The sequence below is a fragment of the Aspergillus alliaceus genome, assembly GCF_009176365.1.
Source record: "Aspergillus alliaceus strain CBS 536.65 unplaced genomic scaffold BDW43scaffold_92, whole genome shotgun sequence".
Classification (NCBI taxonomy): Eukaryota; Fungi; Ascomycota; class Eurotiomycetes; order Eurotiales; family Aspergillaceae; genus Aspergillus; species Aspergillus alliaceus.
Window position 1 is genome coordinate 55,249 of NW_022474775.1, and position 24,322 is coordinate 79,570.

Below are 24,322 nucleotides of genomic sequence, written 5' to 3' on the forward strand. Positions count from 1 at the left end.
ATGCTAGCAGAACTGATATTTATGGGATTAGTACCACAGTATGTTCCTCATAGTTCGCTCCGCAATCCTACAGCTACACTATAAATTATACCCACACATACGGGGTCATGTGGGGTGAACCATAAGGTTCCTTTCACTCGCCGTCCATGAATAATTGAGTCAAATCACACATTCTGGAAGGCGAGAAGCTAGCGACAAGTTGGCAGGATGATTTTCTCTAGTCTCCTTCGTAAAACCCCCTTGATTGTCTACACGATGTTAGCTGTGACTTAGGCCTGTGGTAGAATGAGGAAATAGCTTATAGGGCACAGATTACTGGAGGCATATGTCCAAGTAGAACAGAAAGGTATCTGCATATCTTTTGACCATCACAGATCGAGTTGTATCGGAGATGTCCAGCTCTCAGCGCCAAAGAATGGTCCCACAGATACGCAAGCTTGGTCTTCGAGGAATCGATTGCCAATGCAGCGTGGAACAATTAGCAGAAGTAGAAGAGATAGTTAAACATAAAGAATTACCAAAAGATACAAGTAGAAGCAGAATAAACCAATGAAACCACCCCATTCTCGCTGATATAATCGCCGAGTTACAGCCTAGTTTTTGCCGAAACGTGTGCCGATTGGCCGGATGGTGTTACCGCAAATGGTATGGTGTTTCTGCCTCAGGAATTCGGAGTCAGGAATCAAGGCAAGAATGGAAGAGCGAATTTCCTGAAGGAGTAGAAGTTAGCAAAAAATTTTCATTTTTAGAAGTACAAGGATTAATAACATCATATGGCGTTTCATAGATACCGGACGTTCCCGAGATAGTATATAGCAGAGTCACACCCAAATGGCAGGTTTGGATCTAGTAATTCTATCATCTCTCACAACTCCTCATTCAGAATGCGGCCATATTACTTGTGCGTTCCGTCAAAAACAGATCGCGGCCCTCTGCGTCCTGTGGATCTTCAGTTAGCGGGTTTCCCTTGTATGACAGATCTGACAGATCCAAAAGACCGATCCGCCGGTGGTACGCTTCCCTATTACTATAGACTTCAAAAATCTGTCAGCTAAAAGCACTTTTTCATAGATTTGGAAGAAGGATCATGCAGCTTGTGCTTTAGTACATTTGAACCCGAGACTGCATTCCGGCAGTTACCTTGTCAGCATATATTTCACCAGCCGTGTATAGATGAATGGTTGTGCAAGCACGATGCAAGCTGCCCTCTCTGTCGACAAACCTTCTACCACTTGCGGCAACCATACATAATAGAGGAGCCCTTCGAACAGCGCTCCACCCCGCCAAGGTCCCAAGAGGACATAGAGGCAGAGCTTCGAGAGGCTCGACAATTGTTTGTCAAGTGGTGGCGAGACTTCTTTTCACTATCTTGGCTCCGTCATGGTACAATGATTACGGAACGAAAACGAGACCAAAGTCAACAGGGGCCGTATCCACATAGATGAAGACTTGACAAGATTCAGGGCCTGCGGCAGGAAATCTAGAAAAGCCGGCAGTGTGTTCGATGATTTGGGCAGAAGCTTGGGAAACCCCTATTTTGACTCCGGTCTGGGCCAATGCTCTATATGGATCTAAAGGTAAGTGTTCGATCTTTGCAATATATCATGACTTCTAACAAGAGCAGGTCCTATCTCACTTCGCAGGTCACTGGGTTATAGATCTCCCGGTTAGATCTTTTCCAACAAGGCCAATTTGTTTGACAAATGAGCGGCTTGGGTCATCCGGCGTGTCTAACCGCTATACGCCACTGCACCGATCTATTGATCGGCTTTCACACACTATGAGTGGTCGATAACTGTCTTGCCTCTGTCGGGGGTTAACTACGCAAATGCCGATCTCGGGATCTCAACTGGCTTCACGACATTCAATATAGACGATATCTTGGCGCCAAGCAACTTCCCTCCCATTCGATTGCGGGGTTTTCAGTCGAAATTTGAGGTTCTGCATGGCGTGATAGCGTTGCTGGCGTCCAGTATCGCTTGAGGACTTTCCCCGCGCTCTGGCAAATCCCCGAAGAATACCCGTTTTCCTATGCCCGACCCAAGTATGTTGAAGGATATTAATCCGTGCCGTGTCGGACATCTTCCGATATCACCTCAAAGAAATGGGTACTTCCCGGTTTCTCGATATCTTTGGCATGGTGTTGACAATAGGAAAGGCTTAAATAGACCCATCGAACCGGGGAATAGATATAATAAAGATCCTAAATAGTGGAATTTCTTCACCCCCATGAAGGTCTTGTCACCACTAGTTTCCATAGCTCTCGCACAGAACACGCTCTGTGCAGCGAATGGATATACCAGTGAATCAGAGGTCCCATACTATGGCCGAAGCCCTGCCGTATACCCCTCCCGTAAGTTTGGTCCACAGGTCTCTGTCTCAATCGAACTGACCAATATCCTCAGCCATTGGAGATGGAGCGACCAGCCCAGTCTGGCAGGATGCGTACCAGCGCGCCAAAACCCTGGTCTCTCAACTAACCCTCGAAGAGAAAGCTAACCTCACTCGAGGCTTCAGCGGTCAGTGCGTTGGCAACACTGGCGCGATCCCGCGCCTTTCTATCCCATCGCTTTGCTTCGCCGATGCGCCAGATGGCATTCGGGGTCAAGAGTTTGTGTCGGCCTTTCCTGCAGGTATTCATGTGGCGGCAACATGGGATCGCTCGCTCATGTACCGCTACGGCCACGCCCTGGGCGAGGAGTACCAGGGTAAGGGGATTAATGTCGCCTTAGGTCCGGTTGCAGGGCCGTTGGGAAGAGTGGCGAGAGGCGGGCGCAATTGGGAAGGTCTAGGGGCTGACCCATACCTTGCAGGTGGAGGCATGGGGGCCATCACAAAGGGATTCAAGGATGCGGGAGTGATTGCCACGGCGAAGCATTGGCTCTTGAATGAGGAAGAGTGGAGAAGAAATCCCGGTGATATGGGAGAGGCGCTCAGTTCCAATGTCGATGACAGGACCCTTCACGAGCTCTATGTTTTCCCATTCATGGACTCATTAAGAGAAGGGGTCGGAAGTGTCATGTGCTCCTATCAACGCGCAAACCACAGCTATGGGTGCCAGAACTCAAAGCTCCTCAATGGTGTATTGAAGACCGAGCTCGGCTTTGAGGGGTTTGTGGTAAGCGATTGGGAAGCTCAACACGCTGGTGTTGCCTCGGCCAACGCAGGCCTAGACGTTGTCATGCCGGACGGTGGGTTCTGGGGTCACAATCTGACGGAGGCTGTCAGCAACGGCAGCGTCAGCAGCGAGCGACTAGATGATATGGCAACGCGAATCTTGGCGACCTGGTTCTCTGCCGGTCAGGATGAGGGTTATCCTTCCCCGGCCGTTTACTCGGAGTCGGAAAAGCACTCACCTGTTGATGTCCAGGCAGACCATGCGACGTTGATCCGTGAAATTGGGTCCGCCGGAACTGTTTTGGTCAAAAATGTCGACAACGCACTGCCATTCACGAATTCAACCAGATACCTAAGTGTCTATGGCTACGATGCGACGGTTAGTGAAGCTCCGTGGGCGAATCCATCCCGGTATGGTGGCGGCTACGAAGTGAATTTTGGATGGAACACCTTCAATGGCACGCTCATCACCGGGGGTGGCTCCGGAGGCAGCACTCCTCCGTACGTAGTGAGTCCCTTCCAAGCCCTACAGGAGCGAGCCTCGCGCAATCGGGGGACTCTTCGCTGGGACTTCTACTCCGAAAACCCCTCTCCTGCATACGTGAATAGTGACGCCTGCCTCGTATTCATCAACGCGTATGCTTCGGAGGCCTTTGACCGATTGAGCCTTACAGACGAGTTCAGCGACAACCTTGTACGCAACGTTGCCGCCAACTGCTCCAACACCATTGTTATCATCCATTCAACAGGTAAATCCACCAATTCAACCCCAATAGAAACTAATCACTGACAAGCATTGAATGAATCAGGTATCCGTACTGTTAATGCGTGGATCAATCACCCCAACGTGACTGCAGTTCTCTTCGCCGGTCTCCCCGGCCAAGAAAGCGGCCATTCGCTTGTCGATATCCTTTACGGTGATATCAGCCCGTCTGGAAGGCTTCCCTACACCGTCGCTAAGAACGAATCTGACTACGGACACCTACTCAATTCGACGATTTCCTTTGACGCATTCCCCGAAGTCAACTTCACCGAGGGCCTATACATTGATTATCGAGCCTTTGACCGCGACGGTATCGAGCCACGGTTTGAATTCGGCTTTGGTCTGTCATACGCCACCTTCCAATACTCTGACCTGGAAATCATATCTACCCGGAATAGCATTTCCCCTCTCGTGGATCCCAAAATTCCGATTATCCAAGGTGGACATCCAGAACTCTGGGATGTCTTGTTTAACGCTACCTTTTCCCTCACAAACACGGGCGACGTATCCGCTTCCGAGGTAGCGCAGCTATACATCGGCATTCCCAACGCTCCTATTCGACAGCTGAGAGGCTTCGAAAGGGTACCCCTGGAATCAGGAGAGACAAAGCAGGTGACCTTCCCGGTAACTCGAAGAGATCTCAGTATATGGGACGTGGTATCCCAACAGTGGAGGCTCCAGACAGCCAATTACACTCTTTTTGTGGGAGCTAGTAGTAGGATCCTACATTTGAACGGGACTCTTGAGATTGTCTAGTCTTCACGTTCGCATTGAATAGCCTTGCAATCCATTCTTATTTCTACCCAGATGAGCTACGGTACTTTTGTTTATACGGAACGTAGAGTAGTCAGTATTCTTCAATGCTTAAGTAACGACATTCTTATTCCTTGCTTCTTCTTACCCTTCGTCAGAGTATAGTATTCTAAATTAAGCTTACCTACTTGTCTCTATGGCTGATATTAAATTCCGACATATGTTTCGAGAGTTTGATACATATAGCTCATTTCTGCTCCTCCACTCTCTAGTGTAGCTTGATCGGGCAGAGCAAGGATTGTTTTCTCGGCTCGAGCCTGCTGGATTTGATTATCATTGACTCTATCGAGGTCTCTTACGTACTACTATCTTCCTCAGGTAGTGATCGGCGCACTGCACTCCCCTTAGCATCTAGGAAAAAGAAAAGGAAGCTCAGCTGCGACATTCGGACAGTCACCACCCAGCCAATAACAGGGTTGCTATGGAGTACTCCATATGTAACGAAGGAAGATGAATTGAGGAACTGTGGACCCTGAGGAGTGTCGGAAAAGGGCATCACCTTTCGGGTGGCTGGCTGTGGAGCTGAGAATGTGGATATTGCTAGCAGGTATGCGGTCGGACCCAAGGGCCTTCTACCACTAAATTCTGACTATAGTAAAAAGAAGCAAATCCGAGATTTTTAGCATATATATCCAAAGTAACGACCATGAAATCACCATACGAGAAGTGAATCCAATGTTGATATTAAACATCACAAGGATTTATATCTTGGAACAATATGGACCTGGGGACTTGTTCAGTTTCGAACGTGTCCTATATATCGATAGTATCAAGTCCTAGTGCCCCAATGCCTTGGAGCATTCACTAATTGGTAAGCCCTGATACAGTTTTGGTTGTTGATACCCAACGTATAACGTATATGTTCTAGATAGGAAGCACATTTTAGATGTCGTGCTACCATGAAAACATTCGGCTTAGCTTACATTACCTAAGGTCCATGGACGTTTATCAATAGATGCTTCTAATTATCAGCCTTACTACTACTAAAAACGAACGACACTCGCTAGTTAAGGTAGCAGGACAAGAGAGCAACTCATAGGTCTAAACCTTCCGCGTCTATAGTTCACAGGAATCTTCCATTATGGGATCTGCAAACCAAATTCATCTCACTTCACTGTCAACAAACCGCTATGAGATGAAAGATCCTTGGACTCATGTTTACCTTCAGTCGATCATGAATATATAAAAAGTCACTCTCTGGTAGTTAAGCTGTGCTCTCCTCTTGTAGGGCTTTATAAAGCCTTCTGAACTGGGTGTCCTGCTGCAAGAGGGTAGTTGGGCTATCATATTCAACAACTTTGCCATGCTGAATAACCGCCACGCGGTCAAACCGATCAATAAACCGGAAGCGATGGCAAACAGCAATAATAGTTTGGTCGGCGAATTCCTTATCAAAGATGTCTTGCATGATCGTCTCTGTTTCCCAATCAACACTACAGTGGGAGGTCAGATGCAGGGACCAAAAGCGCCGGGACGACGTTCGAAGCGAAACCATCCTTACCTGCTAGTTGCTTCATCCATAAGCAAGATCGGCACCTTGCGCACAAGAGTCCGGGCAAGGGCCAGCAACTGCTTCTGACCAACCGACCAGTCCGAAGGGACAAACTCCGCGTCGAGCCCACCACTGATGCAAATGCGACCCCATAACCCGACTGTGGTCACGGCGGCCTGAATCTGATCATCGTTAGCATTCTGGTGTGGATCTAGATTGAATCTCGCAGTTCCAGGCAGGAAAAACGGATCTTGCGGGATAACATTGATATTAGGTCTAAGAATCTGTTGCTCCGTGGACAGGTCTCTGCCATCAACCAGCACACGGCCCTGTTTGATTTCAAGCATACTGAGGAGGGCCATAATCAATGATGTCTTTCCACTCCCGGATGGTCCGACGACGGCGACCTTTTGCCCCGGTTTGATGGACAGTGTAATATCCTTCAGAATGGGCGCTTCGTTGAAGCTTCGCATAAAAGTATTAGCTGTGGGGGGCCTACTGGAAAAGAGGAATATGTGCCACGAACCTATGTCCAGCCGACACATTGTCGAAATCGATTGCGCCGTAGCACGCCACATCAGGAAGTCTGTGAGCATCCGAAGTAAAATCCCGGTTGTCCGACGGCGTGTCTTTTGCAAAGCTTCGAACACGAGATACAGCACCAATAGATATTTCCATCATAGTCCACATCTTGATCGTTCGAGTAATGGTCTGGTTAAAGGTGAGGAGCAGGTTCAACGCAACACCAATCGACGCAGCGCTGAAGCTGCCCTTTAACGATGTCACTACGGCAGCCAGCACAACCGCGATGCCGCCTACTACCAGGTCAAGGACGAGAGTGAGCCACTGCTGCACGCAGAAAAGCATATATACCGGCTTCTGAGAACTGTTGAGTCGAAGGTGGCTTTCCTGTTGGAAGTGCGGCTCCCAGCCGAATGCACGGATTGTCATAATACCCTGGATGGTCTCCAGGAAATGTGAATATAGTGGCGCCTTCGCCTCAATGTCTAGAAGACGAATCTGACGAGAGGTCCGCAGGTAATATAACTGAACGCAGAATAGCACCAAGGCCAGCAGTGGAATGGAACTCGCCAGATAGCGTCCGAGGACGCAGAGCACAATCAACCTAAGCACACATGATGAGACGCCTGATCCGATGTCAGCCGCTGCCATATACGAACAACCCTAAGGATTAGACGAATTACCTTCCGCAAAATTCACAGCATAGATTGGAAGCATCATGTCAATGAGTTCCATATCTTGACCGAACCTTCAGTGGGCAAATGTTAGTCTAGAAAACGTGGAACTGCAATGTTTAAAGCATACCGATTCGTGGTTGAACCTGTATCTGTGGTCTGAAAGAAGCCAAAAGGCGCACTGATAGAGACAGTCAGTTAGCCTTGGATCTGATGAAAATGAGCCGCGTTAAATACAGACCTGAGGGCAGCTTTGAGCAGATCAGAGTGCAATTTTAAGGAGGTTGAGGACAACATTGGCACGAATATTATCCTTGGTCCGCGTTAGTCAATACCTAGAAGCAACACATCCGTGAATGAGATGGCTTACCAGCATGCTGAAATAAGGCTCACGGCCGACACGACGAACAACAAACCATAGATTCCGACGTACATTCCTAATCGACTATTAGGCTTTCGTTCATTCTCTTCAACCCACCACTGTAGCCACAATGCTAGAATAAACCATCAGTATGGCAATCAAAAGAGGCCAATGTTGACATTCACATACTACTGAAGACGGACGAGAATGTGTATAGGATTGTGAAGATCGTGAATATGAAAAGGGAGAAGAATCCTGCATGGTGGAAGTAATATAGATAGACGGACCAGGTGCCACGCTGCCGCGACCGATCCAAGTCCTCTATGTCCGTGCTTGTCGTTGAAATTGAGTCGCTTCGTTCCACAGCCTCAGGAATTTTTGTATCATCAGTTGTTAATGTTATCGCAGCATCACTTGGTATTTCTAGCTTCATGGCCAGTTCCGGTAATCGATTAAGGATATCTTGGTACGTTCCTTGTTCAACAACCCGCCCGTTATCGAGAACGATGATTACATCGGCATGTACAAGGAGGTGGTCTAGAAGTATTAGCCTTGTCATAGATCCAATAGATTACAGAGAGCTCCTTACAGGTGTTGGTAGCTAAGACTACCGAGATCCCTTGAGTCTTAAAGTAGCTCTCGGCGCCAAAAAGACGCTGGGATATGAGAGCTATCGCCTTTGAATCCAATCCGCTGAACGAGTCATCCAAAATAATGACCTTGGGCCTAGAATAGATTGCACGAGCCAATGCCTACATGGAAACCGTTGTCAGCTTTTGAAGTCCAATTGTGTGTTGGTCCATACAATTCTTTGCTTTTGACCACCGCTGAGCGAGATACCGTTACTTCCAGCCATATGTGAGTCGCCTTGAGGCATTTTCTGCAGGTCCATTTCTAAACCGCACGCCCAACAAGTAAACTTGTACCACTTCTCATCAAAGTCGTAAGGCCCAACGATATTCTGTCGGATGGTTTGGTTTTGGATCCATGGGACTTGGGAGCAGTATGCCACCCGCGACAGAGAAGCCACAGCGGAGCCACTTTTCACAGTGCTGGCCCCCAAGATGCTCTCGATAAGTGTCGACTTGCCACACCCAACAGGTCCAATGATCATGGTGACTCCTCGGCGAATATTGAGGGTTAACCGATCGAAGACCGCTTCTGTATCGGGTGACTTCAAGATAATGGCATCTTGGAATGACGCCAAGATGTCCTCAGGTAATGTACCTCTCGGTTGTGGAGATGATTTCAGCTCGACCTCGGAAAGCCCAATGACAGATTCGGGGGAAGATGAGCGTTCGGATGGTACGGGATCTACCAGGAGATACTCTTCAATACGGTCAAAGCACGCAACAGCTTGGTAAAGGGAAGGCATGGCCTGGCAAAAGACGAGGAGTGGACTGGTAAGAAGGGATATCAAAGCTAGGGAGGTAAAGGCCTGCGCAGACAGTAAAGTTGTGTCATGTTTGGCCACGGATATTATGGCGTAGATGGCAAAGGTCGCAAAGGGAGAAAAATCGGTCGGGAGATTGGCTAGCACAAGGTTAGCTACAGGTCTACCCATAGATTTGTTGCGCTGGTATTCAACTTACATATAACAACCTGCCATATCAGGAGTTTCCGAAATCGTACCGATGTCTTTACTTCCAATTTGCGTAATCTGGATATGATATGGAATAGGAGATCGGTAAGCCCAAGCATATGCACGCCTTTGATATCATTGAGCGTCCCAGAGACAACCGACAATCGTTTCTGCACGCGGTCAATCCATTGTGTTTGGGCTTGTCCAGATCGAGCTGAGACCGGTATCATGGCGAAAATCGAAGTGAGTGCGATGATCAAAGGAGCTAGGCAGGCGATCCACACCTGGCGCTTCAATAGCCAGATCGCAACCACGGCCTCAAGGATAGAAGCCCACGCTTCATGAAGCGATCTCAGGCTGTTTACAATCCGCTCCACATCTGTGCCCATTAAGGTAATGGCGGCCGTGTCTGTCAGGTCCTCCGGCCTTAATCCAAGCGTCTGGTCATATATAGTCGATATAAGGCCTGCTCGAGTCATCGTAATGAACCGATAGGTTTGCCGCCAGTATACCGCCGTTGATACCTGTTTACTGATCAGTCGAAGATGCCGATACAATCGAGGCTAGCCTAACTTACCGCGTATCCTGTATACACCAAGACAAATGCACCTACAAGTGCTTGTCCAAACTTCTGGGACTCCGGGCTTGGCGACTGATTGATATAGTCTACAGTTGCCGTAATGAGGAAGGGCTGAGAGAAAGTGAAGGCCGACAAAGCTAAGCGCGGCACGATGGCTGACAGACAGCTGAACCGATAGGCAGTAAACGTCGCCCTGAGTAACCGATGTTTGCCTCTCGAGCTTTCCCAAGCCTTCCGAAGCTTATCCCCAGTCATTTGTGCTCGCAGATCATTATCTACCTCAGGGATGTCCGCTATACTCAGGACCTGTGAGAATCCTACCCGGAAAAATGATAGCAGCCAGATGAACAGGCTTCGGGTCCAGAAACCACAAATCTGTTCCTTTGTCGGACGGTCAGATTCCAGACGCAAGACCCTACTCTTCTGCACCGATTCCACACATAGGCATGCGATCGTAATAACAAATATCGCCGTCCATATCCCAGTGACAGTGTTAGTAGGGCTTATGAGCCATAAAGAACGTAATGGGGCTATGGCGCAAATGACGGTCATTGACAAATAGAGCACAAGAATATCCGAGGGTCGAACGGAACGCTGGTCTTCCAGAAATGAAGCACATGCCGCCATAAAGGTTGCCACGACATTCAAGACTCCAGCCGCTAGTGATGCATTGCTGTGAATCGCGGGTGCTTTCAGTCGAAGAGCGACAAAGAGAATCTGAAGAACGAACAGTATTGCAAGCAGGGACAGTTTACATATCGCCAACCGATAAGAGTTGACTTTCACGGATGTCCGGTGCAGCCATCGCAGCCGAAACGGAAGCAGGATGAGAAGCACGGCCGCTGGAAGGGAGATAAAGAAGATATCTTCGAACAGTAGAGTGAAGTCGAAAGAGCGGCAGTTCAGGTTGACGCGAGGGCCAAGTCCGTTGTCATCCACGCAGACCTCCATGGCTCTCGGAGGGAGGAGAACCGCACAACGAGGACAGATCCTTGAACACGAGGGAAGGTAAGCATCAGATAAAAAGCAACTACGATGGGTAAGCTCTAGGTTACATCGAAACTAGGGAAGTAGACTAAAAACTAGGGCTTGTGTTGGGTGCCTTATTGTCGGCCAATCAATGCAGGCGGCTCCCGCAGTACCAATAAATTGCCTGCCTCCGAGACCTATATCAGATTAAACTATCAATATCCATGATATAAACGAATAAGCGTGCTTCTCGTTGTTATCATGCGTTCGGATCTCCGACACGTCACGTCATACCAGTAAGTGGATTGCTATACCAACATATTATTCCTAAAAAGACGGTGTCTTAGAGAGAGATGACAAGCTTCGTAGCAGAAACACCATCCTTCAACTTATCCAGCCCTTTCTGTACTGATTCAAGGCCATGACCGACAACTTCTGCGCGAGGTGCGGGCTTGAATGTATCAGCTTGCAGGGCCGAGGGGAGATACTCTTCGAAGACCCTCGGACCAATATCACTATCTATACTGAAAATGAACTTCGACTCCACACCATCTGGCAATACTCCTGAAAAATGGTTGGCCAACGAAACGAATTTCTTCCCGTTAATACGAGAAACAATCCTGCCGCAAGGATCCGCAGCCGTCGGTCCGATCGCCAACGCGCCAGTTGAGGTCTTACCCTTGAACGCAGCGACAATTTCATCTTCAACAGTAGATCTATGATAATCGAATGCTTGGCTGGCACCAAGGGATTTCACATAGTCAAAGTTTTTGGGAGAGGCTGTAGTGAATACCTCGTAGCCAGCAGCCACCGCCAGCTGAATGGCATTGCTACCCACGCTGGAGGAACCGCTCCAGATAAGCACTGTCTCTCCTGTGTGTTCCGAAGAGGGTTCGGTCGGGAACTGCAGAGCCAGATGATCCTCTTGAAAGAGACCACATGATGCGGTATAGATGCCCAACGGGATCACAGCAGCTTCCTCGAACGGTACGTTAGTAGGGATGTGTGTAGTAAGCTTAGCGGACAACACGACGTAGATTTGGAAGGCACCTTCGGCCGGATTATTCGACATAAGGCCACGGGCTAGGCTTAGGACGCGGTCTCCAGGCTTGAACCTTGATGAGGCCGCCTGACCAACCTCAACAACTTCGCCAGCAACGTCAGCTCCAAGAACGGAAGGGTATGTAGTCCACGAAAAAAGTACTGCTCCCATGGCCTGACGGGCCCAATCGACAATATTCAGGCCGATGGCATAGTTACGGATAACGAGCTCATCGTCGCCTGGGGTCGGGTATGGTGCATCCTTGACCTCAAGAGGGTAAGCCATTTCAGCGGTTATCCACGCAGCGCTATTTGGAACGGACATCTTGCTGAGTGAGCGGAAGAGCTCTTAAAACATGAAATCAGCGGCAATATTCTGAATGGGGTTTGTAGAAAGACATTTAGCGATATTAGACTGAAGCTGGGTGAGAAAGGTAAACAGAAGTTCTCTGCCTTTATATCATTCAAGAGCTCACGTAATATTAGTCCAACTAACCGATTGTCGACATTCATATTATTCTACCTTACTTATCGTCCTAACTGAAGCATTTTGAAGCAGAGGAAAGTGATAGTTGGTACGGATATAGGCCGGAGACGACGGAGTTAAGCTACTGAGAAGAATGAACGGAGTTTGGAGGTAAGGGCAACGAGGGAAGTAACCTTAGGGTATCCCTCGATCGATACCTTAAGTTGGAGTCGAGATACATCAAGGCTAGCGCCTGCTTAGCCACAATACAGATGTTCATCCTGGACGATATCAGTTACGCTGCATCATGAATCGACCTGGTCTGCAGACATGCCTTGAATGTTTACCAGAGATCTACGGTGACAAAGAAAGCTCATCTTTCCTCAGCTTTTATGTTTGCTATTACAACTTCATTCAGCCTTGGCAGAAATATAGCTAGTAGTACTAAAATGTATGGCGAGCCTCAAGGCAGTGGAAAATGGAGAAATGATTTATGATATCATGATAATCATTTCTTAGGTCTTAGGGCTATACTGTTCCATCAGCAAATGTAAAATGCCCGGATGGTCTAGTGGTATGATTCTCCCTTGTGAGTATTATCCCATTCAGAGTTACCCATTCAAATAATACAATACTAATTGTATACTAGCGGGCTGGCTTTACACAGCACTATCTGGGAGAGGTCCCGCGTTCGAATCGCGGTTCGGGCCTTGACATATCTTTTTTTGCACCTTCTTGGTGCACCAATGTCACGTGGCCTAGGTATTTGATGCTTTATCGAGTTAATCTGGCCCTGAGAAGGTCAAATTATAACCACTATAACTGCTTTTTGCTCAGTTGATGCCTATAGAAGCTTATAAAGATCGCATCTGTGTGTGTAGAGGTTCTTTGTTGACTTCACTTTGCTTTTGTGAGGGTACCTACTATAGATATATATCTTCCATAAAGCATACATTTATCCCCTTGATGCTTTACCATGATTTATCAGTACACACCACAAGGCAAACTGTATAACTGTCTCAATTAGAATACATTGTAACCAAAGTGTTCCTTTCTAATTTGGGTTGGACTTTTTTTCCCCGCTGGGCACTCCTATCTCCTATTATCCTACTTATTACCCCCCACAGTGTTGTTGAGCACCACAGCATTGCTATTTGAAAATAGGCACCATCGCCTGTAGGCATTATTAACGGTCAGGTGTCAGTACTGTTTATGGTGTATATACTACCCAGGCCGAAAATCAGTTGGCTTGGTAAGGATACACAAGAGAATAGGAATAGAGTTAGGTATATGGCATCAACAGATAGTAGAACGAAGTGTGACGGTGTGCCTGCAGGCACACACCTACCTGCCTGCCTGAATTCTGAACATGCTTATATATGTGAGTGCAGGACAAAGCCTTCAGCTTGTATCCTAGTCTTTTGCTGATAACGCAGCGGTTAGGCTTCTGCATGCGCCCAGAGGTCACACCATGACAGAAAGCACTGAAGACTGATCCTTGTCCTTCCTTACTAGAATCAACAAAATCTTCTACTCCTGGAGCTACCGTCACTGTATTATAGAAACCATTTATGAAAACAGAACCTTTAAATCAGGTGATCGTTTGTCCTTTCGTTTTGTTGCAGGACTAAACTACCTAAACTCCTACGCTGGTTATATATCTTCCAAACCAAGCTCCTTATGTAATCTGCCCGGATGGTCTAGTGGTATGATTCTCCCTTGTGAGTATTATCCCATTCAGAGTTACCCATCCATATAATACGATACTAATTGTATAATAGCGGGCTGGCTATTACAGCATTATCTGGGAGAGGTCCCGCGTTCGAATCGCGGTTCGGGCCTTCAACATCTTTTTTATTCTTCAAATCCTTGATTTACTTTGTTTCTCCACATACAGAGAGAACACATACATTCTTATCCCCAACGCTACCAGGCTGGTATCATCTTCCTACAACTTTTTTAAGTTACAGCAGTTAGCATCTATTTACCCGCGCCCTACATGCATGCGTACTCGTTATTTCAGCCTCATTTAAATAGCATTGTATAACTATGTATAGGTATTGAATACGCCTATGAAATTACATAGTATCATAGGTAGCTGAACTTATGCTTGGTGAATAGGCGGCGGCCTGCGGAATCATGTAGATCATTGAATGCTATTTTAATCAGGCTGATTATGAAAGGCCTAGCACTAAAGCACCAAATTTCGCGTAAATATTGCATATAAATTAGTACACAAAGCCTCCAGGGAAACAAGTGACAGAGTTAGCTATATATATCTCATATACCGAGCTTGGGAATTTGTCAACAGTGCCTAGACTGAAAGCCTCCTTAATCTTCCACAACTCAGGACACGTTTCTCCGATGTAAAGAGTCTTGGCGATGTCTTCCCCCGCATAGACCATGAATTCTTCACGTCGGATCTCCACATCACCGGAAGATTCAATATCCCCGTCGGAGTAAAATAGGGATCTTTCCGGTGGGGAAGCCTCGATAATCGAGCCGGATGAAACGGTCTGTTGCGATAGGTTATGGCCAGTGGAGATTTGGGTCAGCTATAGTATGCGCTGGGGTGCATAAATACACAGTCCATGACAGCGATGGAGGTTCATTGTGAGCGAGGGGCTTCGTACACTTCATACAAGTAAGTAACAATGTCGTTCAGACTGTTGCAAGCTCTACTGGGGCTATGGGCAATCTTTCCTATAGCCTCCGCATGGACGAACCCAATTCGCAATCCCGGTGGTAGTGACCCCTTCATGGTGTATACCGGAGGTTACTACTACCTCCTAACGACGACCTGGAATGATGTTCAAGTCAGTCGGGCAGCCAGTGTGGAAGGTCTCAAGACCGCTACGAAGAAGGTGGTCTACACCACAACTGAAGAATCCCACTGCTGCAATGTGTGGGCACCTGAGGTTCACTACCTGGGCAACAAGTGGTATATTTACTACACTGCTGGCACCAGTGCGAATTTGGATGGTCAGCGCATGCATGTGTTGGAAGGTAGGCAAATGGTCTGACAGCTCCCGATGTGCTATAAAGAACTAACAGTATATAGGTGGTGCAACTCCCTGGGATGAATACACCTACGCAGGACAACTGACCAATGAATGGGCCATTGACGGGTCTGTCCTCCGCTTCAACGACTACGGCAACTTCCTCATGTACTCGTGCTTCCACGGCGTGCAGTATCAATCCATCTGCCTGCAACAGCTGGGATCGGACTATACCTCGCTAACAGGTGATATCTACATTATCTCCGAGCCTACTGAGGATTTTGAAAGGCACGGCACGCCCGTCAACGAGGGCCCAGCGGCACTGTACCTCAACGGAAAGACACATATTGCCTACTCGGCTTCTTACTGCTGGACATCCTATTATTGCGTGGGGCTCCTTACATGGGACGGCACCACCAACCCGACAAGCAAGAGCGCCTGGAGCAAGCACGACGGATGCCTTTTGTCCTCGGGCAACGGAAACTATGGAACGGGCCATAACTCCTTCTTCCAAAGTCCTGATGCTTCGCAAACGTGGATCGCCTATCATGCGACCACCAATAGCGGAGGTGCTTGTGATGATAGCCGTTATACAATGGTGCAGGAGATCACCTCGGGCGCCAATGGCTTCCCGGATCTCGGAAAGGCAGTAGCTTGGACCGTTGAACTCGGTGAGCCAAGCTCTTGATGTATATAACGGCGGCAATGTGTACCCTCCGATCATACGGACATTAGGGTCCTCCAAAACATTCTGAGTACTGTCGAAACGTAGACAGGTGACAAAATATCATGGAATAGAGATTTATTCCATGCACATAACTCTCCTTGGTGCGTAGGTTATCATACCCTTTTCTTTGTTTTCAACGCATGAAAGACTATTCAAGGAGCTCTCTGCTACTGCATGTTGATTGATCATGCTCCATGATCCTGGAAAGGGGCTAGTAGGGCTACTTGTCTCGCATTCTGGCGCCAAAGAGTCTAAGTAGACCGATAATTGGCCTTGAGGCCTCCGCCCGTCGATCGCGTTGGCGAATATAATAGATTTCAGAACGAGCTACGTGAAATTGCTCGCTTGGAGATCTTTCCAAACCAGCTCGTTCAAGTAGGCGGACGGTGTGATTGTCATACTGGGCTGTAACATCATTCCATCGATGCGTAAAAAACAATCTGTGGCTCGAATTTAGGTGGTTCTGATCATAAGCCAGAAATCTTTGTAGAAGCAGTTGCGATATGTCTTGAGCAACGTTCCACTTGTCCGTCACGACCTTTGACTCAAAATCAGTACGAGGAGAGGGACGACAGGACCACATGAGGAATACCGAAAACGTGCCCCGCGGAAAATGCGGGGGTGATATATCGACGGGAGCGCCTTCACATTTAATAGCCCCTCGTATCCCATACGGGCATATTTCAAATGGAACTGTTGGGCGCAAGGTGACCTGCTAGAGGTCTTATAATTAGGTAGTTCCGGTCCCGGGTGCTGGGACGGTCTCTACTTATAAGACTCTCGCAGCATCGGCGTGGGGGTTATGCTCTCCAGGAGGAACGATATGGCTTATCGTGATGTCTCGAAGCTGCCCTCGCACTGCGCTACTTCATTTAGCCGCAGGAAACGTGGTGGAAGGTGATTCGTCTGTAATTGAAGCGCTTGCTACTGAAATCCGCTAGATATTCTCTCGAATGGTCCCAGGAGCTCCGTCGCAAGATATTCAGATTCTGGTGAGATGTCACCAACTATACACGACGCAGGAATGGTGACGTTCAACCAACCTTCGTCCCTATCCGGGGGCAAATACTCGGAGCCGATGATGTTGTGCGCTGGAACTTCATGGGTTTGACGTAGATTTAATGAGCAGAATTGTTCGAGTGTCCACCTTTTTTGGTGGTTGCAGGAGGTACACAAGAGACTCCATTGGAGGTGATATTGCTGGGGGGGGGGGAGGTGAAAACAGAAAATGGGGGAAAAAAAGGTAAAAAGATTGACCGACGCAGGATTCGAACCTGCAATCTCTTGATCCGTAGTCAAGCGCCTTACCATTGGGCCAGCCGGCCAATTGTTGGAAAACGTCTGCCCTATCTGTATTTATAAGCCAAAGAAAGAAAAAATCTATGACTTTTCTGTGTCAAGAACACTGGACCAATGTCAGATGAAGGGAATAGTTGCTTGAAAAATTTGCATAGTGTTTGAACCCGGTGAGCTGGTTCAAAAGCTGTTCTCTATGTTGTTTTTTATGTTAGCACTAGGAGAATATAGTTGTTGCTATCACTTCCTTCATATTATAAAGCACAGACTCAACCTTCTTACGGTGGCTTTTCTTTTTCATTCTTGCCTATCCATACAGTAGTAGAAAAATTCATATCCTATATGTGGTCCTAGATAAATTGATATTCGTAGATTCCCAATATCACTATGTTTGTCGCCTCACACCTAAAGCGGTTGGAAGTATCTACACGAGCTTTTGGTGAATTTCAAATTCAAAATAGCGCTAATATTGGCAACCAGAGCTTGGGATATATACAAACCTAGCGACATGAGTAAACGCCCCCTAGTTGAATTTCCCACCATCACCATGTCCCACAGTCGTGAGGATAATCGTACCGATTCTCAAGCTTGTTATCCTTGCGGTCGAGGTATTCCATCCACTTATTATCCACAAGCTCACGCAGATCTAGGCGATTCCCATGAGCCTGGTCTTGATCAACGGAAAGTGCATTCAGCGTTAGATATCCAGACACATTCTCCTTGTAACCCTCCGGGTCAATTCGCCATACGGTGATTGTTTTCGTCGTTTCCTTCGAGCCAGTCAGTTCTGACTGGCCCTTATAGGCCGCCGAGATGCTGTCGATGCCGATCTGGTCTTTCTTCCAGTGAGCAGCCATTGCGAAACATCGCACGCCGCAGGTCGGGCAGAACAGCCAGCTGACCAGACCTTTCCCGCACTGATAATTAGCCATACGGTCCCAATCCAGCGGGGAAAGCAAGAAGAATTGATTTGGGGCGTCGGGAAGTCGCAGATGGAAAAGACCCATTTTGTGACACGTCGAGCAATTGCATTTGTAAAATCGGGCGCGGGAACCCGTTGGCACATCCGGTCCGAGGGCTACTGCTGGGGGCCTGGGAATAATGGCGATGTACTTGATAAGTCCACAGTGGCAGGAGCCACGGTAGGGGAGGCTGGATTGTTGGTTGTCGGGAGTCGTCATTTTGGCGATAATGGCGTGTGTTCTGTGTTGTGAGATAAGTTGTTTTTGCGAAAGTATTCCAAGTTTCAATATATTGGGCGGAGTATGCGGGCTAGACTATGATAAGCACTAATATGAGTCATTTCTCGTATGCATTGAGCCTGCTGCGTATAAGCGTTTAAAGATAAGATCCTTTCGGTTGGTTCCCTGCTAGGCTACATCTTCGTGTTTCTGATTGGATTGCTATGGTTACATCGGCACTAATGGCTGGAACTAGCTCACAGTAGTCTATAGCCTTGATGATAGTAGGATCTATATAGACAATAGAAATAATCCCATACCAAGGGCATCTACTCAAACAACCGATCGAGGAATGCCCCTGGCTTTCCTCGTTTCCGCGCATACTCTAGCTCCCCATACTCATCAATCTCTCGTCTAATTCCCCCTAGCTGAAGATCCGCCCTGCCGATCCCCACATATTGTGTGCGCCGAAACACCTTCCAGAACACGAAAGTAAGTGCGGAAAAGGCAATCAACACATAATTCAAAAGGGTCGTTGTCAAGTCCCAGCTCCCGGAAAGAAAAAGGTTATATCCCAGGATCAGAGTCATTACGCCCGTTTCGCAAAGAGCGTACCACGCCGTATAAGGTTGAAAGTGGCCCTGTTAGAGGAGCGTTTCGCGCGAAATGCCTTGACACTGGCGAGGCGTGGAAATGGAGATAGGTAATGCATGTTCCGAAGTAGTTGAGTAAATACGATTTTGTAATGCAACTGACTAGCCAATTGAGGACCGTCGCTGAACAGTGGCTGATTGTAGGAAGCCCAAGAAAGAGAATGCCACCGCGACTGCTACCGCATTATATGGCAATCCTGCGCGGTTAGCCCTGGATAACCATTTCGGTGCCTTTCGTTCCAACGACATGCCATACAGTGTCCGCGAGGCGGAAAATCAACGTTGTTCCCAGCGGATAGGACAGATGCCATGATCAGTGCATTGGCAATGTCTGGTAGAACCTGAATACCGAAGTGATTCATAGAGATCACATACGGAGATCTGGATGGTGGCTATTAAGTATATGTTCGTAATCGAGACTAGCCAGTAACACTACTCACGCGGCACCGGTTCCACTGCCCTTTGCTGTACCATCCAGCATGGCAGCCCAAGTGGGATCATTATATGGTACCACAATTCCTATGCAAAGTGCTCCAAGATAGAAGAAAAGTATGAGACGCCAGCCGAATGAGGCGAATGCTTTCCGCATGACCTTCCGGCTTCAGCAGCCGTCATGGATATAAACGCCGGCCCTTCCATTCTGTTCGTCTCAGTATGCTTCCTGGGAGTGGATGATATAAAACACATAGAGGCGGATTGATCGTCTTACGTGAATGACCCTTGGATCATGCAGCTCGATACCCCAAGAAAGCCACTGGTGTCCCCAGGCACCAGATATGAGACAAACGCTCCCTGCACGATGGAAAGAAACTCGGTAATTAGCCTGACCTAGGCAGTCGCCATCAATTGGGCAAGGGTATACAAACAGGGTCCTTCCAGTACCGAGATTTTATCGCATCATAGTCGGGACTGCCACCAACCACCGTGACGAATGTGTAGAGAATCAGGCCCACCATTAGGAATATCTTGAAGAATGATAAGTAAAACTCGGGCCCTCCGAAGTAACGCACTGTGAGGACGTTCAAGCTTCTAGATGCCGTTATGGGCATCATTCCAGCGTCAAGACATTGGGAAGACTTATCCATAGATGACCATGACAATCACAACAACTGCTACGACGGGCACTTTGTCCGTGCAGTAGGTGAGCAATATATTGATGGCGACAACCTCGTAAGGAATATTTAGCGCTGCATATATCGTATCGACACAGCTAAGGTGATTAGTGCGCATGACTACATGTCAGGCATCGAACTAACCCATCGTCAAGAAGAAATTCCGACCCATTGCAAAACTCAAAGCATCTTCTACCCAGTGCCTAGCTAGTCGCACAAGCGGCGATGGGATGGGCATATAGCAGACCATCTCTGCTGAATGACATACCCCGCATTAGCCACAGCCTAAAGTAGTCAACACTGACACGCTGGTCCTGTCATCCACAGATCAAGGCTGGATAGGTTCCCAGTCCTGACTCACTAAAACACTCATTGACAGCCATAACGATTGTACCGTATGCTAGGAATCCAAGGAAGAGACCCGCTGGACCACCTTTCGGCAGTGCTGCACCCATCTGTACGAACAATGCTGATGCGCGAGGTTAAATCGAGACGAAGATTCACAGCTCTCGATTCAACGTACATGTACCGATAGCTCCTCCTACCGCAAAGAGCTCAACATTACGCCCCCTGAGCTTCCGGTGAAGCTTTTGGGACTCAGTAAAAGATATGTCGCCCTCGCCCACGTCATGATGCCCGTCTCTATTGTGTAGATCGGAATGTAATCCCTTAGGAGTATCGGTACATACAGAAGATACAATGTTGATGCTTCTCCGGCAAAGGGAATCATAGACACTAGACCTTAGTTGTTTGAAAGAAGGTATTCTTTGATCTGGTTGTTGAATCTATCTTTGGCCATAGGCGGGGGACGTTGATATCACTGTTATCTTCCCTTTATATCTTCATCTTATTATTCTACATCTTTGATCAGCGAGCGAGGGGGTAATCTGCACCTCATCACGTCACACCCGAGGCTGTCTGAAGTAGTCCTACGCCCTTATGCGTTACACGAGCCTGCCATGTTGTGAGGATAACAAGTATTACCCACTTAGCGCTGCAGAGTCGGACTTATCATACTTAGTCAAGACACGCTGAGATTTTCAGAGATCCAGGCATCAGGGACTGTGCGACGTCGACTCGATACTAGGATTAGCTAAATACACTGTGCTGAAGACTTGGATGCAACAGATGTTTTCTCGTGATATGGGTGTTAATCTGTTCTGAACGTTTACGATTTACTTAGGGTTGCGAAAATGCTATCAGTTCGTGTGCCCCAGGGCTTGCTACAAAGCTTGAATCGATCCTTTATTGATTACAAGGTCAAGTAGGCTATTGGTTCACCTTCACTCATGCAATCATTAATTCAATTGCTCATAGACCATTATTACGCGTTTGTACAATTTGTACAAGGAAAGCAAGTAACGCTAGACATGTTCACCATTGTCACTTCACAACTTCCGGTATCTCTGCGGTACCAAGCATTGAAAAAAGATCAACGAAAGATTACCTGGTCTTCTTCTCCTCCGCCCCATCTCCGTTTTCACTGCTGCCGGATCCGTCTACCAATACAGCATCCGCATCCGAGTCGTATTGCGCTCGGATACGCTCTCGGCCTCGTTCCTTCATCGAGTCCCGGATTCTTCGGTTGACTTCGCCGAGATCGTCCTTCGATCCGATCGTCAGAGGTTTAAGTAAAGTCTCCTGAAGATGGAAGCCACCGCTCCGGGATCGACTGCGGCTGCCTCGGCTTTTGCTCGCGTTTCGACTTTCGGGTTCACTGGGTGGAATGCTCTTCAATCGAGACTGGTATGAATCGTCATGAGGATAGCTATGGGGAACAAGCTTCTCATGTTCAAAATCTGGGAAAATCTCGGGCGCAAAGGTGTCGATCGTGTCCACCACCCGTGCCGACAATGCCTGGCGTTCCTCGCGTAGCTTTGCCAGCGAGTTGGCTGAGGCGGGATTTAAGGCAACCAGAAGGGGAGGGAGTGACTTGAGCACGTCCATGCCGACCTCGCCGATCCGCAAACCAGCAAAAGTGACGGAAATCATCAGTCCGAAGAAGAAAATTGCGAAGAGCCATAGCGGAATACTGTCGGAGATGTAAGTCCTGGGGTTCGTCCACCACGGTGATGCGGCACAATAATGCCCATCATGGCGACAGTAATGTAACCACGTCGTCACGACGACGGTGTACCAAGTGTACAAGGCCGGCGCCAGGCCCATCGCGACCAGGATTTTCCAGGTTCCAACAACGTCACGGCCCTCAAGCTTGACTACAGAGCCTGCGAGAGCTTTCCGCTGTTTTTTAAGCGAGATCACTTTAGCGGTTACAAAGACGGGCCAGAAGAGAGCAACAGATGGCAGGGTTCCGATGGCTAAGGTGAGAAGTTCACCAATCCGGTAAAGCAAGGTGCCCAATACCATCCACCATGGCCGGTGCTTAACGTCGCCCCATTCAACCTGGTGGTCTTGAATCCCTAATGAGTGAAGGCGTCGGTTGTAATCTGATATAGCCTTTTTCAATTGAAGGACCTTGGGCTCGTCTTTGAATTGAGTGTAACCTTTGAGAAGCCGTCGGTTCACTTCAATGACAATTGGTAAGGGGAGCTTCATCCGGAGGGGTCGATACAGCCTTCGTGTGGCTTGAATGAGCATCAGTGTCTCATGGTCTGGCGCTTGTTGGGTCACTGCAGCGAGTGCCTCTTGAATCGTCTCTAGCAAGGATCCCACCGCGTTCCGCTTCGAGCTCCCGCCGGCCTTGAACGCTTCGACCTGGTCCGGATGTACGTGAACGGGGTTACCAAATTCCACAACTGCGCGGGAGCGGAATTTATTCGGATGGAAGTAATTCATGCCACAGGGAATAATGGACAGACCACAATTGGGATCCCGAGCCAGAGCTCCCAGGGCGATGATGGCGACACCGGCCTTTAATGGAAGCAGACTGGGTCGATCATGGCTTCCACCCTCGGGAAAGATTCCAATACAGCCACCTGCGATGAGTTCGTTATAAACGGCGTCAAACATCTGGCTTTGGTCGATATGCGGGGCAACCTTGAATTTAGTGCCCGTACGCAGCGCATCGTACAGTGGGTGATCCGGTTCGAATTGTTTGAAGGGCTTTCGCAGTCTCAATTCTTCCGGTCCAAGAATCTGCGCAATAGCCTGCTGCTCCGGACTAGTCTTTCCCACTCGTGGGAGGATGATCATACCGCCTTCCATGAAAAGACTACTGGTGAAATCGGTCCCTTTCCCACGAACTAGGGTTGGGTCCTTGTCCGGATCAGGTAAATAAATCTGACCCTCGGCCGGTTTGACGTTGTCCTGGGCTCTCACGACGGGAAGGGCTCCCATGCATCCGGCCATTGTGCCAATATATGGCTCGCGCATGGATTTTTCCGCGATTAAGAAAGAGCTCCGGCGAGTGGCCGCATGTTTCAGAATGCGCATCAAGAGGATCGAGTCAACAAATTGGTTGGCATGTGGAGCGGCAACAATGATCACCGGGCCGCGTCGGGGGATGCGCCAAGCGCCCCGGGAATAAACTTCCCGGAAGAAAATGTCCAGACATAATGTGAAGATCCAAATGCCCAGATCGTAGAGCCATGGGATCATAAATCTCCGCGCCATGACCGAGACTTGGTTCGCCCGCAGGACCGACAATTAGTGGTCGTACCGATGGTGGAACACTAGGTCTGGGCGGATTGACGTAGACCGCCCAAATGATGATCGTAATTTACAGTCAGAGTGCTGCTGTCGTGCGCGTGTGGCACTACGTTGGATGTGTCGCGAGTCAGTTGTTGATGTTGAACCAACAAAAACACGATTTCATTAAATCATGTTGTCGCGGAAGGGAAATTCTCCGAAAAGGCCGTTTTGCGGAAAGCTGACTCAGCAGAAGGTGCAAACCAGTCAAACTGGAGATATGTACGGTGTTCAAACTGCGTCCTGCAATGCCTGTTACATTCGCGGGCTCTGAGCCCGATATTGAAAGCAAGTCGTTAGGCGATAGAATTCATGAGTTCCACGGC

The 24,322-nt window shown here is 48.3% G+C and overlaps 7 protein-coding genes and 1 non-coding gene across 8 annotated transcripts; 2 read left to right on the top strand and 6 right to left on the bottom strand.

Moving 5' to 3' along the window:
* Positions 1-2,219: 2,219 nt before the first annotated feature.
* On the top strand, positions 2,220-4,636 carry BDW43DRAFT_324081 (beta-glucosidase; the record flags this gene model as incomplete). The annotated part of the gene is made up of 3 exons (XM_032049879.1): positions 2,220-2,353; positions 2,406-3,866; positions 3,927-4,636. The coding sequence occupies exons 1-3, from the start codon at positions 2,230-2,232 to the stop codon at positions 4,634-4,636; spliced, it is 2,295 nt and encodes a 764-aa protein (XP_031894128.1). The 5' UTR covers positions 2,220-2,229.
* A 1,006-nt stretch (positions 4,637-5,642) lies between these two features.
* On the bottom strand, positions 5,643-10,932 carry BDW43DRAFT_255514 (putative ABC multidrug transporter). Its single transcript, XM_032039866.1, has 12 exons — positions 9,902-10,932; positions 9,335-9,848; positions 8,548-9,275; positions 8,332-8,494; positions 7,932-8,279; positions 7,752-7,875; positions 7,623-7,694; positions 7,512-7,562; positions 7,391-7,455; positions 6,712-7,333; positions 6,195-6,650; positions 5,643-6,126 (listed from the first exon to the last, which is right to left on the bottom strand). Exons 1-12 carry the CDS (start codon positions 10,853-10,855, stop codon positions 5,898-5,900), a joined length of 4,326 nt encoding a protein of 1,441 aa, XP_031894129.1. The 5' UTR covers positions 10,856-10,932; the 3' UTR covers positions 5,643-5,897.
* A 227-nt stretch (positions 10,933-11,159) lies between these two features.
* BDW43DRAFT_294535 (zinc-binding alcohol dehydrogenase family protein) lies at positions 11,160-12,094 on the bottom strand. Its single transcript, XM_032043954.1, has one exon. The coding sequence runs from the start codon at positions 12,084-12,086 to the stop codon at positions 11,217-11,219; it is 870 nt and encodes a 289-aa protein (XP_031894130.1). The 5' UTR covers positions 12,087-12,094; the 3' UTR covers positions 11,160-11,216.
* A 2,702-nt stretch (positions 12,095-14,796) lies between these two features.
* Positions 14,797-16,325, top strand: BDW43DRAFT_324085 (glycoside hydrolase family 43 protein). Its single transcript, XM_032049880.1, has 2 exons — positions 14,797-15,386; positions 15,442-16,325. Exons 1-2 carry the CDS (start codon positions 15,035-15,037, stop codon positions 16,065-16,067), a joined length of 978 nt encoding a protein of 325 aa, XP_031894131.1. The 5' UTR covers positions 14,797-15,034; the 3' UTR covers positions 16,068-16,325.
* Positions 16,326-17,359: 1,034 nt separating this feature from the next.
* Positions 17,360-17,431, bottom strand: BDW43DRAFT_t237. Its single transcript has one exon. It is a non-coding gene; the product is annotated as a tRNA-Arg (tRNA).
* A 163-nt stretch (positions 17,432-17,594) lies between these two features.
* BDW43DRAFT_294537 (uncharacterized protein) lies at positions 17,595-18,622 on the bottom strand. Its single transcript, XM_032043955.1, has one exon. The coding sequence runs from the start codon at positions 18,581-18,583 to the stop codon at positions 17,945-17,947; it is 639 nt and encodes a 212-aa protein (XP_031894132.1). The 5' UTR covers positions 18,584-18,622; the 3' UTR covers positions 17,595-17,944.
* A 290-nt stretch (positions 18,623-18,912) lies between these two features.
* On the bottom strand, positions 18,913-21,078 carry BDW43DRAFT_304742 (amino acid permease-domain-containing protein; the record flags this gene model as incomplete). Its single annotated transcript, XM_032045661.1, has 11 exons — positions 18,913-19,224; positions 19,262-19,359; positions 19,493-19,617; positions 19,677-19,835; positions 19,946-20,028; positions 20,103-20,312; positions 20,344-20,423; positions 20,493-20,603; positions 20,710-20,817; positions 20,872-20,990; positions 21,038-21,078. 11 exons carry the CDS (start codon positions 21,076-21,078, stop codon positions 18,913-18,915), a joined length of 1,446 nt encoding a protein of 481 aa, XP_031894133.1.
* A 546-nt stretch (positions 21,079-21,624) lies between these two features.
* BDW43DRAFT_294539 (lysophospholipid acyltransferase family protein) lies at positions 21,625-24,079 on the bottom strand. The gene has a single exon (XM_032043956.1). The coding sequence runs from the start codon at positions 23,919-23,921 to the stop codon at positions 21,792-21,794; it is 2,130 nt and encodes a 709-aa protein (XP_031894134.1). The 5' UTR covers positions 23,922-24,079; the 3' UTR covers positions 21,625-21,791.
* Positions 24,080-24,322: the final 243 nt, after the last annotated feature.

What these genes read in the sequence shown, in the direction of transcription:
- BDW43DRAFT_255514 (XM_032039866.1), bottom strand. Translation starts at nt 10,855, where the DNA reads ATGGAGGTCTGCGTGGATGACAACGGACTTGGCCCTCGCGTCAACCTG. An exon ending in GATATGGCAGGTTGTTATAT is followed by an intron (nt 9,276 to 9,334) that starts GTAAGTTGAATA and finishes ACCTTGTGCTAG; the next exon opens with CCAATCTCCCGACCGATTTT. An exon ending in TGCTGTGAATTTTGCGGAAG is followed by an intron (nt 7,334 to 7,390) that starts GTAATTCGTCTA and finishes ACATCGGATCAG; the next exon opens with GCGTCTCATCATGTGTGCTT.
- BDW43DRAFT_294535 (XM_032043954.1), bottom strand. Translation starts at nt 12,086, where the DNA reads ATGGGAGCAGTACTTTTTTCGTGGACTACATACCCTTCCGTTCTTGGA.
- BDW43DRAFT_324085 (XM_032049880.1), top strand. Translation starts at nt 15,035, where the DNA reads ATGTCGTTCAGACTGTTGCAAGCTCTACTGGGGCTATGGGCAATCTTT. An exon ending in GCGCATGCATGTGTTGGAAG is followed by an intron (nt 15,387 to 15,441) that starts GTAGGCAAATGG and finishes AACAGTATATAG; the next exon opens with GTGGTGCAACTCCCTGGGAT.
- BDW43DRAFT_294537 (XM_032043955.1), bottom strand. Translation starts at nt 18,583, where the DNA reads ATGACGACTCCCGACAACCAACAATCCAGCCTCCCCTACCGTGGCTCC.
- BDW43DRAFT_294539 (XM_032043956.1), bottom strand. Translation starts at nt 23,921, where the DNA reads ATGGCGCGGAGATTTATGATCCCATGGCTCTACGATCTGGGCATTTGG.